Raw genomic sequence first — 27344 nt, 5'->3', positions numbered from 1 at the left:
AAACTAGTGACAAACGAATATCTCCTTCTTGTTCGAGGCTAGAGGATGAACAACAAAATTTAAACCGCGCTTATTATTTGATTCCAATTCTGCTGAATAGAAACATTACATTTATTACCATTTCAACCTTATCTAGGGAGATCTGATTCTTCCTTCACTTCACAACACTCGACGCGTTGCAGATCATCTAGAAGAATAACAGAACACTGCGATTGATGCGAATAAGAAGTTCGCATTTGCACCACAAGCACTAAGACACCAAACGCGACAAAAACAAATCCAGAGTTAGTGTGTTAAAACATAATGTTTATCTTCAGCGGAAGAGAAGAAGCAAAATATGAACGAATGTTTTCTGTTGCTCATACACCACGAAGAAAACGATCTTCCACCGAACCAGTTTAGGCTTCGATGTTGGCCTGGATCTTGGCCAAGAATTCGGCCTTGTGCTTCGCGATCTTCTCCTTGCGGACCTCGAGTGACAGTTTGGCCAGAGTCCACCGTTTCTTGGTGACCTTCTTCTCGGGTTTCTTCGTGAAGGCAGGATCCTTGCGGATGGCGGCGTGGGCATTCTTGTAGATGGTTTCAATCTGTGAAGAGAAAATTGGAACATTAAGCATGCATTAGCCTCAATATAAGTCTTTTGATTGATTCAATCGCTGATAATATTAACTACAAATGTACGATGCATACAAGGAAGTTTGCTAGGTGGAATAATCCCGCACACTCCAAACTTTTATACCGTAGGTTTATGTGGTCCATGTTCGACACTGTTGCGACAATTGAAATAAAGATCGACAACAGTAATTTGAATGGACGTCAGCCTTAAGGTAAAGGATTTGAGATCACTGTTCCAACTTTCCAAATTGCTTTATCTTTAACTATCTTACATCATCAGTCGATAAAATTCGCTACAAATGTACGATACATACAAGGAAGTTTGTTAGGTGGAATAATCCCGCACACTCCAAACTTTTATACCGTAGGTTTATGTGGTCCATGTTCGACACTGTTGCGACAATTGAAATAAAGATCGACAACAGTAATTTGAATGGACGTCAGCCTTAACGTAAAGGATTTGAGATCACTGTTCCCACTCTCCAAATTGCTTCATCTTCAACTATCTACTTACATCATCAGCCTTGATGCCCAGAGCAATGTACTTGCTGAACTGGCGCTTGAATGCCTCCTCATCCTCCTCCTCCAAGGTGCGCATGTAGTTGGCAACATGCAGACCGAAGATGTGGTCACGGTGCATTTCTGCGTTGAAGCTCTTGTTCTCGGCGCTGTATCCCGGGAAACGTTTCACCGAGTGCGGAATGTTCAGTCCGCCATCGACGGCTCCCTTCATGGCGCCGAAAACACGGGCACCGGTGCTAGTGCGGGCCAGGCCCACATCCAGGTAACAGCGGAAGGCGGCCGGACCATCGTCAACAGCCTCGACCAGATACTCCTCACCGGTCACATCCGTACAACCGGCGTACAGGGTGTCCAGGCGCAGCTTTTGCAGAATACGGCGAGCAACCAGCAAACCGGTGCAGTACGCGGCGGCATAGTTGGTCAAACCAACCTTAACACCATAACGTGGCAGCTCGTGCGAGTAGGCCGCACACACAATACGATCTCCCTCGATGCGGGCGTACGCAATCTGACAGGTGATGTCGCGATTGCTGAGGCGAACAATCAAACGGAACTTCGGAGTGTTGTATTTGTTTTTGTCCTGGAAAATCAGACGCTTGCGGGCATAGTAGTCGGTCTTTCCCTCACGACGGCGGCGGAACCTGACCTGATAACGCTTGAAGTACTGCTTGTTCTTCACTACTTTAACGAACCCCTGTATGGAGAGGAGAGAGAAATTAAATAACCGTATGAGAATTCGAGAATTAGTGAGGTTAGGTTGCATCGGTGCATCCCTAAATACATTTGTTTACGGCGAGGTAGCTTTCATCGAACGGTGTATTACTGAGTGGAAAATTTCCAACAAGGCTCTAGCAAAGCTAGTACAAACTCTAGGTCACACAAATAGATCCCAGCAGCCGTGAAATTCCACCATCCGAGGCACACGTCTCCACGATGGGATGCTAAACGGAACCATAGAATTTGGTGTTGCCGGAAATTGGCTCCGCCAGCATGTTTAGCACCCAACTACACTTCACCTCGATTCATCATGCGCTACTCAACCGGAAAAACACAATTTAAAGCTGGAAAGCTTACCATTTCGATTTAAATTGGGAAATTTTCGACACACGAAACGCTCAGCACGTTTTCTACACGTCGGTGTCTACAAGAAAAAGGAACGAAAAAACAAGATGGCCTGTTGACAGTGACAATCGCGCATTGCCCACGTAACAATTTCTCACATCAATGCGCTTTGACGTTGGATGAGATGAAGGTGAGAATAGCGCGTTGAGAAATGTAAAATCTATTCACTTGAAGAGGGATTTCTTTTTAAGAAAATGTAGCAGTTACGCCGCGATGAATGTAGATCTATAAATTCTTTTCAAAGGTAGAGAATATCCCTGCAGCCCCCCTGGAAAGAAAGAAATCAATTCACAAATTATGAATTGAAATCAATTTTATGATCTCACTTTTGTACGAGACCGAACCCTATTCAATAAGAAAACGAAACGTTGACAATGTCAAAAACATCCGGCACACGGTTTATCCGGTTTCGGTAGCGAATCGGTACACGAATAAACGAAGTTCCACGGTGTTTAAAAAAAATTGCGCACACACACACATGTGCATACATTACGAAAACAAAAGTCCATTAAATTCCGCTGTCAAGGAGGTGTTCGTAAAGTGCAACCTTAGCAAAATATGTGCTAATTACCGTTCACTGCAGTTGCTTCCCGTGCTTGCTGCTATGGGAAATGAACAGTCCCAACTGAAAGGAGTCGAAATCAGCAAGAAAGCGATTCAGGTGACTGACTACTGGTCACTGTACAATGGCGAACTGCCGAACGCGAACGGCGCACCGAACAGTATATCCATATTCCAAGGTGAAACCCTAGTCAGTGGACAGTTCTGGACGAACCAAAACCCGCTTGAGCGGGCGATAAAGAATCTGAAAATCTATCGCCATCCCTACATACTGAAGTACTTTGCATCATGGAGCAAGGGTTCGCTAAAGATGCTTGCGACGGAACGGTGCCGTCCGCTGGCGACGTGCCTGAACATAACGAGCGACGTACAGATTTGTCTAGGACTGAGGAACATCCTGTGTGCGTTGATTTTTCTCCTCGAACAGGCAGCTGTGCGGCATCTAAGCATAAGCATTTCATCGATCTACGTCACGGAGGACGGTGCGTGGCGTTTGGCCGGATTTGAGCATCTGTGGCGTACGAGCGATTTCAACCAAACGCTGTTGGAAAAATCTCAACCATATCGTTACACCAAAGCGATCGATTCCAGCGAGCTTACGGGCAAGGGCCAAGGTTTGGAACAGTTTGCCTTCGGTGTGATGTGTGAGGAAATACTGCACAACAAGACGGACACTAACATTCCCTCGGTGGAGGATTTCAAAGCGTACTGTGCGACACACCTGAAGCATGGGAATCCTGCAATGCGACCGAATCTATCGGCCGTACTGCTGCATCCGATCTTCAATCATGACTTCATATTGATACATTCCTTCCTAACCGAGCTGCCACTGAAGGGGAACCAGGCGAAGCAGGAGTTTTTCATCAGTCTTGCCGATCGGCTCCGTTCGTTCGATCCGGAAACGGTAGCGGAACAGATGTGTTCCTTACTCCTATCACGCATCGTCCTGCTCGACACAACGGCACAACTGTGCGTCACTCCGTACGTGTTGCGGCCGAAGAGTGACGATCTTTCACCGGGGCTGTTTACGCCGAAAATATTCTCCGCGTACATTTTGCCAAAGGTCAAGCAAGTGTTCTGTGTACAGGATGCCCAGATACGGCTCATTCTGTTAGAATACTTCCCGGCTTATGTGGAGTTTTTCACCAAGGAGGATCTGCAAGATCACATACTACCTCAGGTTTGTATACGAGCACATACGATACCACGGACGGGTTCTTTTTGACCGTCTCTCATTGCTTCTTTTTGCAGCTTTTGCTCGGAATAAAAGACACGAACGATGTGCTGGTAGCGAAAACGTTGCTTTGTCTGGCGGATCTTGTACCCATCCTTGGCTCGGCCGTAGTAATTGGTGGCAATCGTAGCAAAATTTTCGCGGACGGAAGACCGCAAGGCATACCGGATGCTACAAACCCTTGGAGCGGAGTGCGATCCATCACACCCGTCATCGGGTCGGGTGAGTTTCTGTCCGGTAGTCCCGTGCCAGATGCAGCAGGCGACAATAGTACATCGTTTTCTTCGGTACTGATGGGTCCGGGCAATTTTAACATCATGCCAGAACGGTTATCACCCGAAGGGGAAGACATCTATCAGACGAACTCAGATGTCGAGCTGGATGTAGATGAGTGGAGCGATTGGGAAAACGATGGCAATGAACAGCCAGCGGTGAACCATTTGCGATTACTAGATACAGCTGCAACGGAACCAGCGTCAACCGTGTTTGGGATAAATGGAACGTCGGAGGATCTCCACCATCCACCGGAATCGAACGTTGCCACCACGCTGAGTAGAGAAAATTCGACCGAAAGCAAAACGAAACAAACCAAAGGACCTCATCATCAGTCAGCGGAAACCATCGAACGATTGGACATCAAAACGCAACCGGTTCGCAAATCCGATCCAACGGCAGGAGAAGAGTATGATTTCTTCAAAGACATGGAGCCCGTCATTCAAAAGGCAAACGTACTGCTTATCGACGAGGATGTATCGTCAAAGCATGATGGAAACGCCGAACAAAGTTTGAACAAACAGGAGCTGGAAAGCAAACGCGAATCGGTCCCGGTGGCTGAGAATGTGGTACACGAGCTTAGCGAAAAAGAAGAAGAAATTCCACTCGTAAATAGCAGCAGGTTAGAAATTAAGGTGGATGACATGGAAACCACCGAGGATGGTTGGGGTGACGATGGTAACGACGATGAATGGTAAATGGTAACATGCAGCGTATAAACCGTCAACCGTGTAAAGCTCTTAAACTAAGCCTTTTGTTTTCTTTTGATTTAGCACTAAGAAATAAAGAGATTTTAAGAACGGTTACCCACCCTGAAATAGATTTGTTTTTCTAATTTGTTTGCATTTTCCGAACTGAAGCAGCTGTCGTCGTACCTCATAAGTCTGGACTCGTCCAACATTATACCGATGTTGGGTTAAAAATCAGCACCGGACAACAGCATTGATGCTAAGATTATCGACTTAAAAGTGACCTACGATACCACCGAACGGACTCAGCTATGGAACATCATGCAGCAGTACGGATTCTTTGGGAACCAGCCGTTCCGGGGCATAATGGATGGAGTCACAGTGCTATATGAGAGTCTTGCACATGCTGTCAGAACCGTTCGAATATCAATTGGAGTTGAGCCTAGGGGACTGAGCCTCTAGATTGCCAAGCGAACCTGAACATCCGTAGCATGATTTTCACCCGCTGTCTCCAATTTGTTGGGTTTGCATACCCGAATAACACGTAGGGTATTAAGGATTAGATTGAGGATCAACGCGGCGAAGACAGTGGTTTTGATCGTTATAGGACCCGCTTAACTTGCTAAGCATGGGTTGACGACGACGATCTTAATGTAGTAGAAGAGTGTTACTAGACAGACTCAGAATAATGACTCATAAAACTCAATCAAGATACGAAATGTAGCATTTACCCTGATGCATCCGGAAGTCATCTATCGCCACGGATCTTCGAAATTTGTGGCGGAGAATGCTAACGTGATCACCATTTTGGAGCGGCGTTTAAACAGAGCTGTTCGGCAGAACGATGGTTGGAGCGCCTTATGAGGATGCCCTACCAAGAAGGTGCTCGTCAGCGATTTGTTCAACACGTGGCGTAATTTGGATCAAATGGAGCTAAGCCTGTCGGAGATTGGATGCATTCGGGGATGAAGAAAAGCGCCCCTGGATGGACTTTTCGGGAAATGAATTGGTGACCTGACGATGTTAGCCCAATGTGCTCAAGTGTTGCCGGAACAATAATGATGACGATGATATGCGTTAGGGTGTCAATATGCCCTTCTAAAGACTGAGGGTTTTTTCCACTCAAAGATCGAATTCTGGACATTATCAATTCTTCATTGTGCCAGTGCTCGCATACGTCTTCGGGACAGGCTCCCCAAAGTTGACGAAAACCTATCTGACCTGATCAAGAGGAAATGGCTCAAACGAGAATCACGAGTTCTATAAGTTTACCATTACCTCAATGCACTAGTCACGGCACATCTTAAGAATGATACCGAACGACCCATCTCGTACAATCTTTTTCAGCCGTTGGTTCAGAAACTCCTGCAGCAGACCAAAACTGTTAAGCGATTGTAACACCTGATAAGTAGTAAGTCTATTGAATAGTGTAGCGAGCTTTCTTAAAAAAAAAGTCCCAATCCAGTTTACCTCGCATTGGAGGTCGTCCACAAACGTTGATTGCTTAGCACAGAATAAACACTATGCAGCAACACTGCGTTGATAACGTTTCGTTCTTAAATCTCGTGTTCGTGTACCGAGATCTTGCCCTTGCGAGACCTCATTCAGGCGCATCTGCTACTTCCCTCGAATGCACAGGCCATCGGTTGGGTGTGAGTAATGATCGACGTGCTGTTAGTTGGCGTATAATATTATTAGAATTGGTCTGCGAACGTGTGAATAAGTTTCACCAGATAAGTTACTAAACATTTACTTGTTTTATTTCCACTACATAAGTCACAGAAATGGTAGCTTATATGACTAAAGTTCGTCCTACACTTGTAATTGTTATCGCGAAGAGAGACAGCAAAGGTTGAAATGCTAGAGAGATGCTGAGGACTGGCTACGTGGGAGTACGTAAAACCTTAAATGAACCATGATTAATTGGCCTCCTAAACTATCCACTTCCTCACGACAAGCGCGCCCTGATTTGACCTTTCTCCATCGTTAACGGTGGGCTGGATTGGATGGCCCCGCTGACACTTTTATGCGTTTTTTCTTCTCATTTCCTACTCGGCCAGAATCAGAAGCACAACATGGTACGAAACCGGCTATGGCTGTTATACGATCGTATTGGCTGGAAAAGAGCCATAGAATAGCGGACAGCTAAACGAGTCGCGCAAGATCAAGCGATGGCAGCTGAGCGCAACGGATCTGCGGGTTATCGACCGATGGGACGCGGAAAATATCACGCTGAACCCTATCGACCTGGGCTGTATCGCACATAAACCTTGCCGCACTGTACTCCGCCAACACCGCGTCTAACCGGTCCTCCTGTACCAATGGCGTACTGGTTTGTATATCATCCGCCTGCAGTGAGTTATCGATTTGCTCTCGGATCAGACAGGATAGTGTCGGTCCGACGGTGGCACCCGCCGTGGGCAGTTCGGCGATGGCACCCACGATCAGATCGACATCGTGCACGGTTGCGTACGATGCGCGTGCAATTTCCAAATCGTCCGGTTTCAGCACACGTTCGAGGTCGGCCCACCCGGTGACCGGTTTGCCGTTGCACAACGTGTAGTAGTCCGTGTAGCGGGCGAGACCATGATCACGACCGCGTTGAATGTCCAGCGCAAGCACATCCAGGCCAACGTTGCGCACGCCGAACAGCAGATGCGCCATATCGTCCACGTACGCCGTATCGAGCGACATCGCGTTCTGGCCAAGCACGGAACCGACCAGATGAGCGAAATAGTCCCGTTTGCGTAAATCCTTGGGCCGATAGAAGAGATGCTCGAGATCGTACGATCCGAGCGCGTTGGAGATTTCACCCGGCATCATCGTGTTGTAAAACCGAATCGCAGCCGTTGCGAACTCGTTACTAACTCGATCATCCCGGCTGGCCGTTGGTTGGGGATCGTGGGTTGCCCGTTCACCTGCCACCGCTGTCAACCATTCGCGGACAATCTTCTGGTATAGTTTGGTGTTAACTTTGCGTGCCACGCTAAACAACTGCTCGTCCGTCCAGCTCGGTTGAAGTAGGGCCAAATGTTTGGCTAGTCGATTGTGCGATCGTAGGAATAGTGTGTGCAGAAGCGTTATGTACGGATTCACGTTAACGCGCGTGTCGCCGGAATCGTAGCAGACGGATTCGAGATTTGAATCGGTCGCACACAACCGACCGTTAGCCGCCTCTTGCAGATATTCGGCCGAATCGTATAGCTGAGCCTGCAGTCGACCACCTTTGCCGGTACGCAGCAGCATCGTATCGTTCGTCAGATTGCCGTACAGTTGCGACAGATCCAACCGGTTCGTAGCTTGGTTGAGCTGGTTTGCCGGCCCCAGATGACAACCGTACCCACCGAGTGATAGTGCACTGCGGACGTAGTTCAGGCACGTTGCCCGATACGTCCGATAGTAGGGATCGTCTTCGGGCACCTGCATCGGTTTGCAGGACGGATGGCGATAGCGGGGTAGCAACTGCCCGTGGTCGCTCGAACAACACTCAATGTCGGTTCCGTCGTGCATCGACTGTACGGTCGTTTTGGCAAGATCGTGTTCGATGAATTGAGTCCATTGGACAAGCGCAACCGAACGGGTTTTGTCCAGTGTTTCTTGCCCGTTCCGAGCCGTATGGAAGCGGCTAGATACTTCCCTTGCCAGTGGCAACTCTCCACCGTTCGTGCTGCGTCGGAACGCATACACACCGTCGTCGTACAGTGCTGGCAATAGTCGGCGGTACTCATCGTTATTCTCTTTGACCGAGATCAATTTCTGGCATTGATCTCCGATTACGGTCGTGGAAGGAATCGGGGTCCCGCTGAGATATAGACCGCACTCGTACGAAGAAATACCATTCGGGATGCAAAAACGGTTCACAAAGAATGATGACGCTCGCAGTACCTTGCGGGCAAGTAGATCCTGCTGCTTGGTGCTCGGGGTAGGATAGCCGTCGAGGATCTGGGCGTACGTGGAGCCACCCTTAACGACCTTTCCACGCGAACCGGCTGCAAGGGAACCTTCAAGTCGTTTCGATTTTTCAAAAATCGTTTCACTGTAATCGAGCGCTTCCACTAGATTCGTTGTGCTTGCAAAACGCGATAACCGTGAGGTAAGCGATGGATCTAGCTCGTAGCGATCTACTTGATCGATCACAGGGACTGTCGTGACACTGCCCTGTGCCGCCAATGCAAGCAGTGCAACGGTGCACAATACGTACAAAGTTGTACGCATTTTAAATTCAAACACTGTCCGGGAGTTTAACGGTTTTTGTTGTTATAATAAATGTAAAAGTTTTTCACCAAGTTAACAAGAAACACCACTATTCTATACTAAACAGCTGCGGTACACTAAACGCCGTTGGCCAGAAACGGTACAAATTCTGTCGAACTCACCCCGAACGAGAAGGGCGCAAATGCGTGGCGTCCACTCGGTCGGATCGCTAGCGAAGAATTAAAACTTCTCGCTTCGCATGGTTGTTTTGTTTACTCCAAACATTATCGCATTTCCTTCACTGCGATGTGAGATGATGATGGCGCAAACAAGTTCAGCCGCACACCAGCACAAGTGTCCTACTACTACTCCCCCACCCCCGGGGGGCTCTCGTGCGTTCCCTTCTGACCTATGCGATCGTCGTTAGCTTATCGGAGTGAAGTGTTCAGGTGTGTGTGTGTCTGTTGTTTGGCCTTTCCCTTCTCTGTTGCTCTTCCCGTCATCCGTACACATAGCTTTTGTGTGGCGATCGTCAACAAGATCGTCGGCGTTCAACGTGTTCTAGTCGTTGCGTGATGGAACGCTCGCGGAATAGTCAACACGTTCGTCATTATTGATTGATGCAAGGGCCATCATCACCGGTGACACACCGGTACTACAACTACACACCACTACTAAACGGCTACAACACTTCACGGGAGGACAGGGAAGTGATTGCAAAAAGGAAATTCTCCACCTGTAAGGACGTGATGAGACTTAAAGAATGGACGAATAGCGGATACAAAATACTCATTCCTCGGGAACATTCAAATTGAAAGCATGGCATGTGAGCTTTTAGACTAATTTTTTCTCATCACTTGCAGCTATAGTTTGAAGGATTCCGCGTTCCACCGAGAAGATAATTGGACGCAATTAAATCGGTCCCCGATGGTTGAATTTAATGTCTCTAGCGATCAGCGAATGCTGTGTACGGATTTAACTTCAACCCTTCGTTTGTTTCTCCGTTGCCCAATGGGAAAACAATCATGTGCCTCGATCTGGGACAGCGCACACTTTGGAAAACACGCAAACGTACAATAGTTGTTATATTGAAGAGCACCTATTATAGCTTAAAAGGGAAAATGATTCATCAAAGGGAATTGAAAGCTATTAAGTGACCTAACGATTGACATAGCTGAAAGGGAAAGAAGAGTCTCAGTTATTTAAAACGATGAAGAATTGTTCAATAAAGTTTTGAACTCAAACTGGTCGTCTGTTGTCGAGTCACTTATCAGCTTTACTATGGCAATTATAACTTAAAGTATCACTCAAGAAGTTGTTAAAATAAAAATAAACTAACGAAATGATCGATTCTTTCGTTACAGAGATCTTCGATCACCGTCCGATCGTTCACAATCCAGTTGGACCTAGCTCCATCCTAGCCGGTTGTGAATCTGCCTCAATCTGGAACCGGCCAGTTGCTGTACGTCAGTGCAAATCGATGTTAAAAAACCGGTACGCATTGCGGTTTAATACGCGGGAGGCTTTCAAAGTCGCCATATTGAGCATCATTTTAAATGATGGTGTTTTATTTACGTTTTCTAATATTTTGTTTCCGTGCCTAACGGGTCTTTTCCTACGTTTTGTGCACGGCGAAGTAACTTTACCGTCACTTGTATGGGGGTTAGATGGGAATTTTTGTAAAAACAAACCATATAAAAACAACAAACGGGTAACAAAGCACTGAATCATTACTGGTGGAATAAGTGCACAAAATTGACCTCAACTTTGTGTATGTAACGTAAGATCAACCTAATATCAATATAATTCTCAATTTGACACGTTCGTGTTAATGTTTATGTGCTAATATTTGCAAATCTTTGTGTACGGTTCTTTCAAAATGGTGATCAATAACCAAGCAGCTCCCGGTGTAGATCTCTCTTCATGGGTTTCCATAGCTCACGATAGAATAATTTATTCATATATGATTTCACTTTCCGTCCTACACGGACGATTTAGGTTTATATCTGTAAACGCCGTATGCATTATGTATTTTTGATTAATCCACTCTTCTGTATTGTGCCTGTTTGTACGGTACCTTTGTAAGCGGAAGCGTAGAAGTTAGCCAAATGCGCACTAAAGTGTTACATTCCGAGAAGGTTCATCCAACATGCATAACCGGGAGAGTGCTCGCTAAATGCTAATGATTTCGTTGAAAAATGTATCGTTATGTATCACTTGGCGAAGCTAACCAAAATTTGTTCAAACATCACGCAAATATAGCTAAACTTAATTTGTAAACTATCCGTAAACTGTTGCCGAGCGTTTGTTTTGCTTTAACCATCGTTCAACGACTTGCGATAGATATATGCCATTGATAATAATATTCATTCTCGTTCTCATATTTACAGCCCTATCGATGGTCTGCACACGGATAGTGAAGAGAAAAGCAGCGCAGCTAAATTAAACGCATCTCTAACAGCATTACTTTTGCTAACGGAATATGCTGATTATATTTTTCCGCTGTGTAAGTAACCATTAATGCATGTGTCGTGTATTTCGATTGCCTATGTAACTGCTTTTTTTTATTGGATGGATGTTCCGTGTAGCTTTAGTTCATATTCTGTAGCACAGTTGCAATCTGGTTTTGCGAGGCTAGTGGGCTATGTATGTAGGTTTCAACGTGGAAGCTTGTCGTTCAATACTAATCGTTTTATTTTCTTCTTTACCGTCCATAAGAATTGCACACACTCTGCTGTATCTTATTGTCCTTCTGGGTTGTTGCTGATAAGCTTATGTATATATACATGCCACATACATGCAGAGGATTTCTTTTGAAACTTTCTTTAAAGCCAACGCAAGCAGGAAACGATCCTCCAGAAAATGGAAAACAGAGCAAGTCCCGAGTGCTCAACAAAAGCCTTCTCGCTGGACAGAATGATGAAGACGGTTTCTGTGTATTACAACGTTTCAGATGCATAATATGCTACGGATGCTAGTTTGCAGACTAATTGACGTACCAACACGTGCTGTTCTCGTTGTGTTTATCGTGTTTCGAGAGAATTAAGAGTAGAGTAGTTTGAGAATTGGATCGAAATAGTGAGTTCCTTGATTTACAGATTGAAATTCGTCGATATTATGTGGCTGAGAGAAACCTACTGTGTTATCTTCCCATCTCCTGCCTTCTATTGTAACCATTGTTTTCTGATTTCGTTCGTAAACGATTCTAAAAAGCCAATAAGCTGTCTATAAACTGTATATCGTATCTATATATAAAACCGTAATCTATTTGCATTTATGGTGACACTTGACACCATGGCCATCGTTCCCGCGCATTTTCTGGTTGCCTGTAATGGATGATATCATTTTTTTTCGAGGCACGTTGCGTTAAACTGTTCCATAGAAAAAAAAAACATGTCAGTGTCTGTTTGTTCCCCTTTGCATGAATTTAATTGCCACGATGGAAATGTAATAACAACAATCAGCCCAGAGAACACCCGAACAAAGCGAAGCATAATCCAGTTCATGTGTGATCATTTCTCCTTTACATTTCTGCTCAGTCAGTAGTATGGTGCTTTTGTTTTCTAGGCCATTCGATATTTTACGCCAAATGTTCATTAATAGAATAATCCTTTCTGCATGGGTGTTTTTGGTAGATTGTTGTTGATTTATGCCCAAAAACGCTATTTGGTGAGACAGTGATTTGTTTGCTTGTGAAGGTGATATGATTATCAAACAATATTTTTTGTTTTCTTGTCAGTATTATAATTCTAACTCTTCTAAGCTGCTTCTGTTTAGCTTTGTTTAGCTAGAACTTTCTTACATTAAAAAGGGTGTGTGTTATGAGGTTTATATTTTACAGACTATCGTTTAGAACTCATTACGGAAATGCTGCAAATGTGAGAAAAATGGAATGATTAGTGAAACGTTGGGAAAATTATTCATATTAACTAAATGCAGCAGTGAACGTGTAGTAAACAGTGGTACAAAACAAAAGAACAGTTTGAGATCGCATTAACTTTAGCGTACAGTGTATTTCATGTTCATTGATGAAACTGAACCATCCATCAACAGTGGGTTTGGGTGGCAATATTGAAAGCAGGGTTTCAAACTACCCTTTATGAATAGTGTTGTCCGTATCATCGCATTGGGACATTATTCTAGAGCAAATTTGGATTGTGCGTCATGTGTCGAAAGTTTGGTACATACATTGCAGTTTTTTACGGTACAAGTACAAGTGCTAACGACACATCTCAATATTTATCTAGTACTTACAAAACAAAAACAAACCATAAACGTGCTTATAATAAACGATATTGCTACAATATTGCTACTCAACTAAAATATCAAACATCCAGCAAATAACAAAAACATTTTCACAATTTCTCGATAATGACTGAATAAGAGTAACATTTTTGCTCAGCAATCCTGTTCATGCGGGTTTTCTTTTTTTGCGTTTTCATTACAAACATTCTATTGATGGTAAATAAATAGATATTAAATCGCTGTATGTCGATGGTAAAAATATGTCCCTATTGCTACTGCCTATGTATTTCGTATACAAACTAAACTTATGAAAACAGCGATAGTCAGTATCATAACTTTGTTCTTATCCATTGGGAAAAATCCGTATGGACGCGTCGGATGGGATGAACTAAAGTTGTTTATAATTTGTCGTTATCTGTGATGGTGCAATTGTGCAAAACAAAACAAAACATACCTGTGAGCGTATCTGTAGCTTTGTGTATTTGCAACACACGTTCTACAAACTTACACCTTAAGTGTAAACTACAAACGAAAAGTTCCCGAAGCGGTTTTTGTCAAAGCACGATAAATAGATATGATAAAATAAATGGTTACTGTAATGTAACACAAACCTGTTCCAGTATTCCGATTTCACTTAAAATTTTACCACTTGCTGTGTTTTGTTGTGAGATTTGTTTGAGGTCCGAGTTCCAAACGAGATTGAGTTTTCGTGATGTGTGCTAACCACTGCCGATAAAACTCGTCAATGTAGTCTTTTGCTGTAAAAAAAACCGAAACTTCACTCCCACTTATTGAACGTTCAAGTGAAAGATGATTGTGAAAAGGTACATCTATTGCGTACTGATGGGAATTCCCACCAAAGACTCTAGCGGATCGTCACATTTTGCTTCAAGAACGATTCTAGTTGTTTCGTTTTCCGTATGTTATCATGTTACGATTTTCCATTACGGTTGTTATTTGTTCATCCATATGAATGGATATTGTGTGATGCATTATGGAATGAAAGAAAAGACAAAGAAAAATGCATAATTAAACGATGCACCAGTAGCATAACTGTTCTCTAAAACTACTAATCTGATATCTTTCACAAATCTACAATATACAAAATAATAGATTGAAATGAAATCAAACCTATCGGTAAACAAAAACTGAACAAAACAAGAGAAAAAACATACATAAAATCGCATGTTCACTTCAATCACAGAATACTTCTCCCAGTTCGGCAACGGGTGTATTGAGCTAGCCCTACACAAATGATACCGAATAAAACATTCGAAAACATGGTCAAACACACTTGATGTTTGATGTCACGAACCGCACAAAATAGTACAAAACAAAACTTTTCTATACACAATTGTCTACCACAAAACCAATATCGAAGGCATGCCCTAATACACGTGATTAGAGAAAATTCGGTACCCATTAGGATCGCGCGTATCATCCACAATGTCGCTCGTTAACCATGGATGATCAAGAATGTCTTCGCTGGAAAATCTTAGTTCCGGATCTGATTGTAACATGTTGATGATCAGATCGCGCACACTATCGCCGATGTTGTTCCAGTACGGAGCTGGAAAATCGAAGAACCCATTCAGAATAGCATCGAACAGTTGCTCCTGCTGATTGTCGGGCGAAACAAATGGAGGAAAGCCGCACAGTAAAATGTACAGTATAATGCCGGCTGCCCAAACATCAATCTGTTGAAGAAGAAGTGAAATGTCAATGATAATTTTCGTTGCAGCTTAATTTCACGGTCGCCATATAAATACCTTAACACCGTAGCCCGATTCCATCAGAATTTCTGGCGCAACGTACGTCGGCGTACCGCAGATCGAAAGCAATGGTTCAGTTACTTCACATGCGAGACCAAAGTCTCCGAGCTTTAATAGAACCACATTACCGTCGTTATCCAACTCCACCTATAAACAATATAAAGGTCAAACGCAAAACATCAATGAATGTATTGAAAACGAACGTATAAATCACGTCCGCGTTTCTTACCAGTAAATTCTCCGGCTTAATGTCCCGATGAACGATGCTAAGGGAATGCATGTATGCCATCGCTGAAGCTAAATGTTTCATCATAATCTTCGATTGATTCTCAGAAAAACGTGTCACACGCGTTATGGCATCAAACAAATCGCCACCACGAACCAGCTCTAGCACCAGATACATGTTTTTAATCGTTTCAATATCATGCACTAGCTGTATAATATAAGGATGATTTAATTTTTTCATGACACGAATTTCTGCTGCTAGATAGTGATCCTAGCGTAAAGAAGGGGAATAAAAAAAAACATTGGTCTGTTATACATATTAGCCCTATAAAGAGATTCAATCATTAAATTTACCTTTCCTGAGCATTTTGATTTGTCAATAATTTTCAGTGCGTGTTCTGTATTTTTTTGCTTATCTTTCAATTTCAGTACTACGGCGAAATTTCCATCACCTAGTAGGAAAGATAACGGAGGGAATTGATTAGCATATACCATGGATTATTTTCCCCCGCCAAAGCCAATACTCACCAATGATTGATCCAAGAGTATATTTGGCCTGCAATTCCAGTGGCAGAGAGTCCGGAAGGATACCACCGTTGAGCGCGGATTCATCCACACAAACGAACGTGTCATTGTGACTCTTGACAGGCATCTTGGGCTTTGGTCCCGTCCTAGTCGTACTGCTGCGAAGCGTTTTCCGATGCGCGGCGATGGCTTTACTTTCCTCCGCTTCCAGCTCAAAATCATTGAGCCCGACTCGTTCGTTACCGTACGCAAAGAATACATCATCTTCATCGAAGAACTGTGCTAATCGTTGCACCGGTATACCGGACACGGTAAATACTTTTCGCACACAGCCGGTATCTAGCTTGACGCATTGCGTGATCGCTGTCAGCACGTGTTCGTAGGTAGGACTGTTCCGTTTGTTTAGCAGTAATCGCATGATCTGGATGGAAGGGCAGTGTGCATCGTGGAGAAGAAACCGAACAAACTCGCGGTTAGAAAAATGTTTGCTCTAATCAGCTTACATACCCGGTCAGCCTACGTATCCGGCCACATCCATCAACGGGGCTTCAAGCGTACAAAACGTATTTTAAGCGCTATATTTACCTTTCGAGGTTTCACACCATTCCTTATGAGTGTTACGATCCTGGGATGCACCACGGAATCGATCTCTTTCAACGGCGTTGAACCATTTGTGCCCCCGTTCTTTACTGGCGACAGTGGGCGTATTATTCTGCAAAAAAAAAATGTAACCGATGAAGTAAATTTTTATGATCAAAATCAAGAAATGCTAAATTAATTAATTTATTACATGATTACGGCTTTTGAAATGCTAAATTACTATTTCCACTCTTCATTCGCTTCTACATACCTAGACAGTCTGTTGGGATTCTTGGTGTTTGTGTTGGATACGTTATAATCTATTCGCTTGAAACCTTCATTGTTGCAGGAACATACGTAACATTTGCCATCTTCTAGATCGTCCACCTTTTCGATCTTTTTGCCCTCGAGTGTGTAAATTGCACGTATCGCACCAGTTAGCGTTACGCTGTCTTCCAGCAATCTCGTCAAATCTTCCGTTAAACTATCAAAAGATCTTAAAATAGAAAGCAAAACCATGATATTTTTTTTTTTATTTCATAAAGAACGGCCTGGCAAAACCATGATATACTCCAATAATAAAAGAAAAAAATGCAATGGATCGAAGCTATTACCTATAACGTTCCACCGACACCGGTATCGTACTACCGGGATAGAATTTGTCACCATTACGAAAAAATCGTATCCTTTTTGCTTTCTTCGCCGGCGTCCGACTGCTCGAGATGCGCTTCTTTAGTGTGTTTGATTTGTTGTTTCCTCCGCCGCTGATATCGAGATCGATTAGTTCCTTTTCCAGCTCCGAATTAGAGCTCGTCCGGCTGTTGCTTCGACTGAGTGTCGAAGTTGTATGGGTGCTAACTTCCATGCCCCTTCGCTACTGCGTCTGCCTGTTCAGCAGAGTAACTGTTGATCCTCTGAAGCGTCTTATGCAAGAAGTTTTTCCACTTGGCACTTCCCGTAGAACGCTCGTGTGACTTTACTAGGAAAGAATTTACCACTAGACGGTGCTTGTCGTGTTAGCAGATATCTGTAAATCAGAATAAGCAAACAGAATACTCAATATTGCGTACGTTTTGCAGATGCAAAATATAGCCAGTGAGATTTGCAATTTCTAACCGGCATGTTCGATCCCAAAATGAAAATTTTCTCTCATTATTTTTTTTGCAATGCCAGCATTGCGATTATCAATCACCCATGCTGCACTCAGTCTTCACCCCCCATCATCATAATCTTTATGATTATTCGTTAATGCAATAGTATAAAATAAAAAATCAAACCAATAGGAATGGCAAACGTCTTCGTCCTACTTCTGTATGGGTTGTTCAGTATACCGTTTCAAATCGAAAATGGAACATCGTTAATCTTACTTTCGTTACAAAATAGGTTACAAACTAATGGTGAGAAATTATAGCAATTGCTAGCAACATACACACAGTTCCTAGAAACATATTAAGCTGTACAATTTGCAAAACTTAAATGTTCATTACAGAGGTCAATGATGTGGAAGTAAATTTCCCATACATTGGGGTTTTTACTACGACCTGGATTACAAGAAAAGCTCAATGTTTTCAGATGATATGGTTTGAATGATGATCATCAGAAGGTTGTTCCTGTTTTATATACTACGACCCCATCGCATTGTTCAATGTTTACTTATACATATTATAGAAATATATTATATTTAGAGTTCGTGTTACATGAACATTTGTAAAACAAATTTTAAAACTTTAAGACATTACGAAAATTATTACTAAAATATTACACTGCCATGTACGATATATTGATCTAAGCTTTTTTTCTAGACTTTGCAACAACAATAAACAATAAACATCTTTAACGGTTTGAACAATAAACATTGATTCGAATTCTACGCTTTTAATGCAAAATCCTTTTTTTTTACTCAAACAGTATATACTTCCAAACATAATAAGGAAAAGCTGTGCTGCAAAAGCAAATATTCCTTAACCATCACAAAAAGTTTACAGTACTATAACCTTGAACCAGCTCACACATTGCGTGCACAAATGTAAACAAAAGCATGATTCAATAACACGTATACCGAGAGACACTGAGCTGTGAATTCGTGAAACAGTGTAACTACTGATTCATTAAAATAAAAAATAATATATGGTGCTTTTACTTAGCCAAACCAAGATGTAGTATGTGGCAACTTCAACCGTTTTCTCTTGTAACTATAACATTTTCCTCATTTATTATTTTTGCAAACAAAATACACTTGATAAATGAAATGACAAAAGAGTCAGTATTTCATTTAAAAATTCATCTGCTCATTAATATTCAACAACTAAGTGCAGCTGGGTGTTTGCTAATTCATAAAACTTTTAACCCGCACAAAAGTGTCTTAATGTCTTGTAACCACTACTAGCGTTAAACTTGTCCGACGGTAAAACGAGCATACCAAAACTGCAGCTAAAACGGTTTTAGTCCGGATCAACATACCCGTAAACAGCGTGTTACAACGGGAACGTCGGTAGAAAACAACGTCGGAAGTAAAACGATGATCCGACGATTGCAAATTTTATTTGTTACAATGACGCCGGGAAGTCGGTAAAAGCCAACGGATAATCAGTGCATTGGCGACATTGGTTGGTATTTCCATATGTGCGTAAGTTGGTAACCCTACAAACGCATACAATTGTTGAATTATGCTGTTTGTTTATCGGAGCAAAACATATGGACCTTCCCCGAGATAATGACCTAACGTTGCACAGGACAGTTTACAAACACAAACAATTTAATATTTCCTATTTTGCATCTACTGCTTTGTTGGATTCTTTACCAGCATTTTCATTGTTACCGATTAATTAAAAAAAAGCAATCGAAAAAATGCTCATTAAATAATTACAATTAAAAAGGAGGAACTGAACTTTGTGTGCACTTGCAGTTTTTATTTTGCCGCACTAAGTACAGCTGAACTGCACATTACTGGCCATTATCTACCCGTACTCGGTACATTTTGTGCGTCATTTCAACAGTTGGGATGGTCACACACTAGTCGTGATTGATTTCTGGTTTAGTTAGCTACAAGATTTACATAACCACCATCATCCACCCATATTTCTAGTGTACACGATACGGATTGCCACCTACGGTCAAACGGCACAGGAATAACGTTACTAAATAAGAAGAAAAAAATGCGTAATACATCACATTAGACCGGGAGCTTCCGATAGGGGTGGATAGAGTTTGGTACAATTTGATGGATTCGCTCGATGGCGTAATGGAATCGATCGTTGTTTGCCGTCGTATCGCGCCCGCACTGCATAACCATCGTCGCTCGCTGGGTGGTGTATCGCTAATTCACTGACCACCTGCATCGTAGTGAATTGTGCGAAGCGAAAGTAGCAAAACCCCGACGATCGTACGATGTCTTTAGAGACCTTCACACTTTAGAAGCATCGTGGTTAAGAAACGATAACATTACGAGTTAGATCCACTGCCAGATAAACATGGTTTCGCCGTCTGACCTCTAAACTATCTTAATGTACAGCGGGAAGTTAGGTTTGTTAGGTTTATGTCTTACTTAACCGGGGAGAAAATTGATTGCAAGCTTTGTTTATTGTTTTAATCCATCATGCATGGCGAATGGATTTGGGGAAATTTCATCATATTTCTTAGGTGCTGTAATAACGTTAAAAAAGAGTAATAAACTTTTTTAATATTAATTTTACAAACAATGTTCTGAATTATTGAGCGATCTGCGTTAAGCCATTTTAAATACTAAGTCAAAAAAAAGAACGGAATGGCCGTATTGATATATTATCATGCTGCCGTTTTCCGACTACAAAAAAGTATTTTTTGTCCCACATTGGCCCTAACTACTTTGATCATTATACCAGACACCTCTGTGGGCATTCCTCTGTTCGCAATCTTCTGATGTCCCTTATGGACATTATAAGGGACGAACGCATTGGAGGATGAAAAATATTGATATTTTTCCCTTCATCACTAACAACTTCTCATCGTACATAGTCTTTTTTGATTATGTTACAAAGTTGACAGTGTTTTGAGAAAAATTTTTTTCAATAAAATAATAAAATAGTAAAAAGATTAAAAACTGAAACATTTTTGAGTTATGATGTACACCAACTTTCAAACCATATTTTCGAGAAAATTGCATTTGAAGTTTTGAGTTCTCGTTTCACTTTTCGGCGAACTTTGGAACGGACTGTCTCATAAACTTCTGGCAAAGCTTAAGATAAGAGTAGAGAACAGTTTTACAAACATTTACATGTATAAAACTGAATGATAAATAAATATGAAAAATCTGGAATTTTATGCACAAAGATCTGACTACACAGCAAAATGTAAATAAAGCAAAGAAACCCAGAAATTGCAATTCATTCTCATTCGCCCTAAGATTGAAATGACATGATAAAGAATTATTTCTTCCATAGACATTTTAATTGTTTCCAGTTAATATCTTTTAAATTGTACAGTTTCACACTGTTTTACCAACTTAGATTGTTGGTCTAACTAAATCTTCAGTAAAAAAATGAAGTAACTAGAGGAAGCAATCAGATTGGTAATGTGCACACATATTGGCCTGTTACAAGCAAAATACAAACAATCAATATGATGATCATATAAACAAGCTCTCAAGTGCTAACACACATTCCATCGCCCCATGGCTTTCCTTCCATGCGGAACGTCAGTTCAAGAAAAATACGACGGATGTGTAGTATTTTTTCTGCATCGCGTCTAGCAAACATTCGATTCCATCTGTTCTGATAAGTTCCGCGATGAGTTTGACAAACCAGATCCGAACCACTCTCGCACGTAGAAGAACTGACTGGACATATCTTTCTTCCCTCCTTGCGATCCAAACCGCAGTGAAACGCTCGCCGTGCAGCACCATTTTTCCAACCCGGCACACCAATGATTTACAACCACTTCGATTAGAATTAATTGTAACACCAGCGTCACGGCACCCGGTAGCAATTACAATCGCGCTGGTGCATCGGTAAAATGCTCGGCCGAGGGGGATTGGGATGGGATTGGCTTTCCCTTTCGAACAAAAAAAAACGAAATCAAGCGCAGTGAGTGGAGTGAGCTGCTGCCAGTTCCGCGCAAGAGAAGTAAGCCAAACGCCGCATAGAAAAGTGAACCACCGTTCCGGAGCCTTCCGATGTGGCTTTTGGGAGAAAGCGTAGCCGAAAACCATCATTAATACCATTAGTTTTAGACCACTTTCGTGTGGCCGTCTGTGAGGCTGTCTCCACACAAACGAAAAACCGACCTGAAATCGCCGTCATGCTATGGGGCAGTCAATGCTTTACCATTGCAGTGGAGTTGGTAATGAAAAGGAAAAAAAAACGCCCCACCTTGCTTCTTAATAATCTCTTCAATAAACTGTTTTGCCAGCGAAGGTATAAAGAACATAAAAATTAGGCTTATGCGTGTAATAAGGACTAGTGAAGTGGTAGTAGAAAACACTCTGCGACTGCACGGTTACAGTAGCATAAGCCACAGGACTTCACCCTGGTTTTGTGTGCTTTCTTACACAACTTAATGATACGAGGTATTACCAATCATAAACGTAGGTATCATCATCCATTACTGTCTAGGGTTGGAAAGAGATAGGGGGTAGGGAGGGAGGGATCAAATAAAAGCCACAAAAAATCGATAGATCATAAAGTCCGGCAATAGTCATGCTTTCAACCCCTTCCGAAACCATATTGGAAAAAATAGACGACTTCGGTATGTAGACAAGACAGAAATGCTTATTTAGCAGATTCGTTTAAAGAAACGTATGACAACGGGAAGAGCATGAGGAAGGCATTTTTGTTGATAAAAAAGGCTTTTCCTATCATCAAAAATGTTTCATAATCTTAAATGTAGGTTATCGCGTGGGTTACGAACTTCATAAGCATGAGAAGCAGATTCTTAACATTTAACCGCTTTGAGTGGTTCACGATTATTGTTTGCAAAAATTGTTTGATTGCATTAGAATATTTGTAACAATCTCATTTTATTGAAGACGTTTTATTTTACCTTGAATTCAATAAAAAGTATCAATATAAAATTTGACACACAAAGCATAATGAAAACAGCAATTAGCAAACACATAAACACAAAACAAAATGGGACGGCAACCATAAGGGTGCAATTTCCATCACTAATAGCTTCCTGCTTCAGCTCACCCTTATCAATTGATCAATATTCATTCATAACCTGTCACTCGAAATGATACGGACGGATACAAACGACGACAACAGTGCAACGTTGGACGGGTCTAGGCCACACCGGGCTATCCTTAACCTTGTCGCCGGTCAGTCGTCTTGATAAGATGGCACTGTCGTCGCCGGCAGTCGCCTGAGCAAATAAGAGCAACTGACTCAACTCAACACAACAACCGCTTTGGGTGTACATTTTGTTCGTTGTAATATTTATTTTTCTTGGCCTGTGTATATTCCGATTTACTAAGTAGGGGTTAGTGTTACTCCACGAGCAGATAGCGCCGGGGGAACGGGGCAAAGTCTTTAGCCTCACAAATCCGAAAAAGATGAACTTTTTTTTTTAAACCAAACCCCTTCAAAAATGAAACACAGTCTTAAACATGGCAGCTACTTCTCCCCTTCGCTGGTAGTGTGTTAAATATCAAAATATTAATAAACGTTCCACCTGAGGGATTTACGGTACGGCGGTGTGTAAGCATTCTTTTTACGCTTCTTCGATCCGAAAGACTTCATTCCCAGCTGTTTCTGGGTTTTCCAAAGCCGAAATCTTTCCCAAATTTACCGCTGCTTTTAGAGGCACAGCAGCCGGTACTTTTTTTTCCTTTTGCCAATTTTATTCTAACCAAGTCCATTGACCTGTAATATTTTCCATTCAATCGTTTTCCACACTCGCGGCTTCAATCCTTTGGCAAAAAAAAGATGAACGACGCACTTTTTGCATACTTTCAAATTATATTTCCTACGGTCAGGAACGACCGGATTCCAGCTTACAGGCAGGTGAGTGTGAAAGGCAGAATGGGCTGGTTTGGCAAAGGTTCAATTTCATCTTCCTAAGCACCATCGGAACGAGGCTATCATCCATACCTTAGTGGATCGATAACGAACATTTTGCCATTTATTCGTCCAAGCCTTCTTCCTGATTGCAGCGTACCTGTCGCGTATATAGCGCGGATCCTCGACATTCCGCACCACCGGAAGTGTCCGAAAAACAACGAAAAGTCACACATACATCCATAATCGCACACAACGAAACGAAACGAGAGCCACTTAGCCAGCGCCGGTATCGGGTACCGAACCGTTTCGAGCAAATGTTGGGTTAATGCCCAGATTCACGTTCTAGACGATTTAGCGACCGGCCGAATCGCGTTCTTGTTTATGGTTCGTGCTTGACTGCTGGCTTGGCATTTAGATGGACGAACCATAGCGTCGCCAACGGACGATCCCGAAGCGTAGGGCTGGGAGGGTGGGGAAAACAATCTGCTAAATGGCCGTGTTTATTTGTTTGTCCAAGGAGAGATAAATTAAATCCCACAGTAATGAAGAAATTATGGAGGTGCATGGTAATCTCTCTCTCTCGTTCTGTGCCGGAAGCTTGAAGGTGAATGCCGCCAACAGAATATATGTTATTCTGCAGGAAATAGGTGTTGAGAATAATTAGTAACATGTAGAAAGTAAAACAAAAAATATTCCACAACAAACTGCACCAAAGTTTAACAATTTCAAAATAAATCTTCTACCATCGTAATTTTTTTACCGATGACCACCTGGCCTGTTGTTTCGCTTCTAATAGAATCTTAATTAAACATGACAACAATGTAGCTGATAGACCGAACAGTGCGCAAAGTGCTAGTGTTCTACTTATACTAACTCTTGGCAAAAATTGCCACTATCCTCTACTAGTCAATTCTAACGGCCATCAATTTACATAATATCATCTCGAAGCACGAACAAACGCTGCCACAAGAATTTATAGTCAACACACACTGAAAGAATGGTTAATGGGTGGTTTACACGTAACATAATTTTAGAGATACATTTTGAGAAAGAAACAATCCCCCAATAATGTATGATGGCATGAGGACAAGCGGATCTCTCCACATAGGCACGAAAGCATAGGCGAAACAGGACAGATGATCTTCTCTAATTGATTATGACGTGTACGACAGACCTCAGCGCTCGACATTTCGTTGATACTAAATGCTGTTACAGTTGGTAACATAAATATATAAAAACTTATATTTTGAAAAGAAAACGAATATTTCAAATGCTTGATGAAAATGTTTTTCAATGATTAAAAGACCTCTACATCAAAGACATGACAGGACCGGGTATCAAATCCCATTCCGACAATCCCCCCGTAGCAAGGATTGACTATCCGGCTAGGTGGTAAAATAAGCCTAGTAAGCCAAAAATAACCGGCATGACATTAGAGATCGTTAAGGGAAGAAGTAAGAGAAACTGTATGTAGGTATATAAAAGAAATAAAGGGGACACCAGAGTTTTAAAGTAAGCATTGAATATTTTATTAAACGTCTAATGAATGCTTCCATTTGAAATCTTTCTGTAAAAACTGAAGTTGATTTTTGTTTTTTTTTTATATCAGCAATTCTGGGACAAATTTTTTTTGTAACAAATGTTTAATAAGCAACTTTCCGACATGTTTGTAAACATCACTGACTGAGCTATCCAAGACAATACTTTTGCATAAAAGTATTTTTTTTAAAGAAACATAAAACTCATTCATTTACTAGCTACAAATTAAGTTCTCTTTTCCATTGAACCACTAAAGAGGCAAGACAAGACGAGCTATTTTATTTTTAGTAGAATGCTTAGTCTTTAACCGTATAAAAACGTTTATAAACATATGCAAAAATAATGATTAAGTATAACTTATTAGAATCATGTTTATGCATCTCTCAAATTTTTTATCTTATTTTAAAAAAATAGGCAATCGTATAGTTATGTTACACACTATACAGCAGTTATTGTAATTGACACGAAACATTTTCCACACGCTACAAAGAAAGAAACTAATTTTTGACAGATTAACGGCGTTATTACACACACAGAGCAGGCACAATCTGTTCTGCACTTTTTACGTTAACCAAAGAAGATCGTTAAAAGTCGTACACATACAATCCTGTCACGGACCAGGTGGTTCAGTTATTAGAGCATTAATGTTTGCTAATGTGTGAAAAGGTTGTTGACACTGATCACGATGCCAGAAGCTGATAAAAATGCGTACATCATATCTTCCGCCTTTCTTTCTCGACCATATACTGATGCAGCGTGAATTAATGGGGCCTTTTTTGTTTGTGGAGCTCCCCCGTTGGGTATTGTCTGATTATTGTTTTATTTATAATAAACCCATATCTTACAATCGTAAATTAATTATTTCATTACGGCTATTGTGGTCGGAGGCATCTACTCCCATAAAAGAACGAAAGGAAGGGCTTTTCTGCCAAAACGGTTGACCACTTGACCGAGCAAAAATCAATTCGAATTAGAATGGTTCCTACTGTGTTCTGCCGACCGTGAAGCAAAACCGTTTCGACGAGAAAGAAACCACGATCCACTGGCTTCAGTCAAGAAAGCACACATAAAAGTCACATTACCACAACCTGGTGTGAATGAAAAGCATTGAACGGCGACCCTTTATGACTGAAACTCGGCCAAAGTTCACTGGGGGGCCACGCCAATGGTGTTTTCTTCTAGACGTTTTCTTACGAAAGTGTGTTGAGCATACGCACCGGTACGCCACATTCCTCACATCACATGCTGAGTAGAACCGGCAATGGAAGGCAAACAATCTTCAAATCGAGTTTTCAAATCGCTTTCTAAACAGACAAGGCACAAATTGTTTAGCCAATGATTAAGCGTTTATGATCGCAACTAACCAAAAAAAAAGCAGTAGAAATGAATGTAAGCCAAAATGTTTCTATGATAGAAATAAGACATTCAAAAAATACATCAAAAATATTTTAATTTAAAATTTGATGATCTTTTTTATAATCCATTCTAATACACTTTTCAAAACATAATTCATATTCAGATATGAATGTTGCAGATATTCCCAAGCAAAGCAAGTTAAACGACCATGGCATTACAATTGACTCTTCGTCTGACATTGACACCGGCCAGGGAGAGAGTGGCATGAATATTTATTATTAGAACTTCCTTTTCTTTCCACACTTCATATTTCATGACTCAGCCAGTTGGAATTTCGACGCGACTGCTGTCGTCCCTAGCATACGAGAGTAAGAACACTTTTTCATTTTTACACCAGAAGGCGTAGAAAGTGGCACAGATGCCACCCAAGCCCAAATGTGTGACGTCAGGTTGTCTATCGTTTGGTGGCGTGAGCTATCACATTACAATAAGAATCTCGTAAATGTTGCCACGTTTGCTATTACGGTTGTCTCTTAAAAAACATTCTTTCTCAACTGAAAAGCCAATGTGGTGGAAATGGTATAAGTTTCACCACCATCAAATGGATGGATTGGGGAGTTTTCGTGTTGCTAAGTACCACTAGCAAGTGCGCCATTAGTGTAATGCCAAGGGAATTTCAATTTCCCTTTCGTTCTAACAGTCCGGTTAACATCAGACGACACTTCCTGGCCCCATAATAATCGTACATCAATAACCCGTTTGGCTCTTTCACTTGCGTTTTCCACACACATTGGTTAGGTTGTTGAAGGTTAGACGACTTCGCACCAAATAAAGACAATGAAACCTACATTCAAAACCATCCCTGAAGAGATGTATCGCGAGAATAATTTCTGCGCGAACAACCGGTTTATTTTGCATA

The 27344-nt window shown here is 41.9% G+C and overlaps 4 protein-coding genes across 6 annotated transcripts in view; 1 reads left to right on the top strand and 3 right to left on the bottom strand.

The window, feature by feature from the left end:
- Positions 1-70: 70 nt before the first annotated feature.
- Positions 71-2340, bottom strand: LOC125765598 (60S ribosomal protein L5). Its single transcript, XM_049430925.1, has 3 exons — positions 2212-2340; positions 1130-1831; positions 71-587 (listed from the first exon to the last, which is right to left on the bottom strand). Exons 1-3 carry the CDS (start codon positions 2212-2214, stop codon positions 399-401), a joined length of 894 nt encoding a protein of 297 aa, XP_049286882.1. The 5' UTR covers positions 2215-2340; the 3' UTR covers positions 71-398.
- Positions 2341-2629: 289 nt separating this feature from the next.
- Positions 2630-5145, top strand: LOC125765554 (protein-associating with the carboxyl-terminal domain of ezrin). Its single transcript, XM_049430843.1, has 2 exons — positions 2630-4000; positions 4072-5145. The coding sequence occupies exons 1-2, from the start codon at positions 2738-2740 to the stop codon at positions 5023-5025; spliced, it is 2217 nt and encodes a 738-aa protein (XP_049286800.1). The 5' UTR covers positions 2630-2737; the 3' UTR covers positions 5026-5145.
- A 1609-nt stretch (positions 5146-6754) lies between these two features.
- LOC125765557 (peroxidase) lies at positions 6755-9461 on the bottom strand. Its single transcript, XM_049430846.1, has one exon. The coding sequence runs from the start codon at positions 9229-9231 to the stop codon at positions 7162-7164; it is 2070 nt and encodes a 689-aa protein (XP_049286803.1). The 5' UTR covers positions 9232-9461; the 3' UTR covers positions 6755-7161.
- Positions 9462-11124: 1663 nt separating this feature from the next.
- Positions 11125-27344, bottom strand: part of LOC125765562 (serine/threonine-protein kinase GL21140) — a 29374-nt gene continuing 13154 nt past the window's right edge. The window contains exons 2-11 of one of the 3 annotated variants that reach the window (XR_007418565.1): positions 17171-17583; positions 16828-17052; positions 16563-16689; positions 15981-16398; positions 15807-15904; positions 15457-15723; positions 15225-15374; positions 14875-15152; positions 14067-14355; positions 11125-13080 (exon numbers count right to left, since the gene is read on the bottom strand). Coding sequence is in view for 2 of the 3 variants with exons in the window: in XM_049430854.1 (XP_049286811.1) it covers positions 14286-14355; positions 14875-15152; positions 15225-15374; positions 15457-15723; positions 15807-15904; positions 15981-16398; positions 16563-16689; positions 16828-17052; positions 17171-17421 (1884 nt within the window). In the remaining variant the exon portion in view is untranslated. Of the gene's footprint in view, positions 14356-14874; positions 15153-15224; positions 15375-15456; positions 15724-15806; positions 15905-15980; positions 16399-16562; positions 16690-16827; positions 17053-17170; positions 17584-27344 lie in introns of all 3 variants that reach the window. The other 2 variants (XM_049430855.1, XM_049430854.1) reach the window with 2 other exon arrangements.

Source organism: Anopheles funestus, chromosome 2RL (genome assembly GCF_943734845.2).
Source record: "Anopheles funestus chromosome 2RL, idAnoFuneDA-416_04, whole genome shotgun sequence".
Classification (NCBI taxonomy): Eukaryota; Metazoa; Arthropoda; class Insecta; order Diptera; family Culicidae; genus Anopheles; species Anopheles funestus.
The sequence above is the reverse complement of the archived record's forward strand: the minus strand, read 5'-3'. Positions and strand labels throughout refer to the sequence as shown.

What these genes read in the sequence shown, in the direction of transcription:
- LOC125765598 (XM_049430925.1), bottom strand. An exon ending in TGGGCATCAAGGCTGATGAT is followed by an intron (nt 588 to 1,129) that starts GTAAGTAGATAG and finishes TTCTCTTCACAG; the next exon opens with ATTGAAACCATCTACAAGAA.
- LOC125765554 (XM_049430843.1), top strand. Translation starts at nt 2,738, where the DNA reads ATGTGCATACATTACGAAAACAAAAGTCCATTAAATTCCGCTGTCAAG. An exon ending in AAGATCACATACTACCTCAG is followed by an intron (nt 4,001 to 4,071) that starts GTTTGTATACGA and finishes TTCTTTTTGCAG; the next exon opens with CTTTTGCTCGGAATAAAAGA.
- LOC125765557 (XM_049430846.1), bottom strand. Translation starts at nt 9,231, where the DNA reads ATGCGTACAACTTTGTACGTATTGTGCACCGTTGCACTGCTTGCATTG.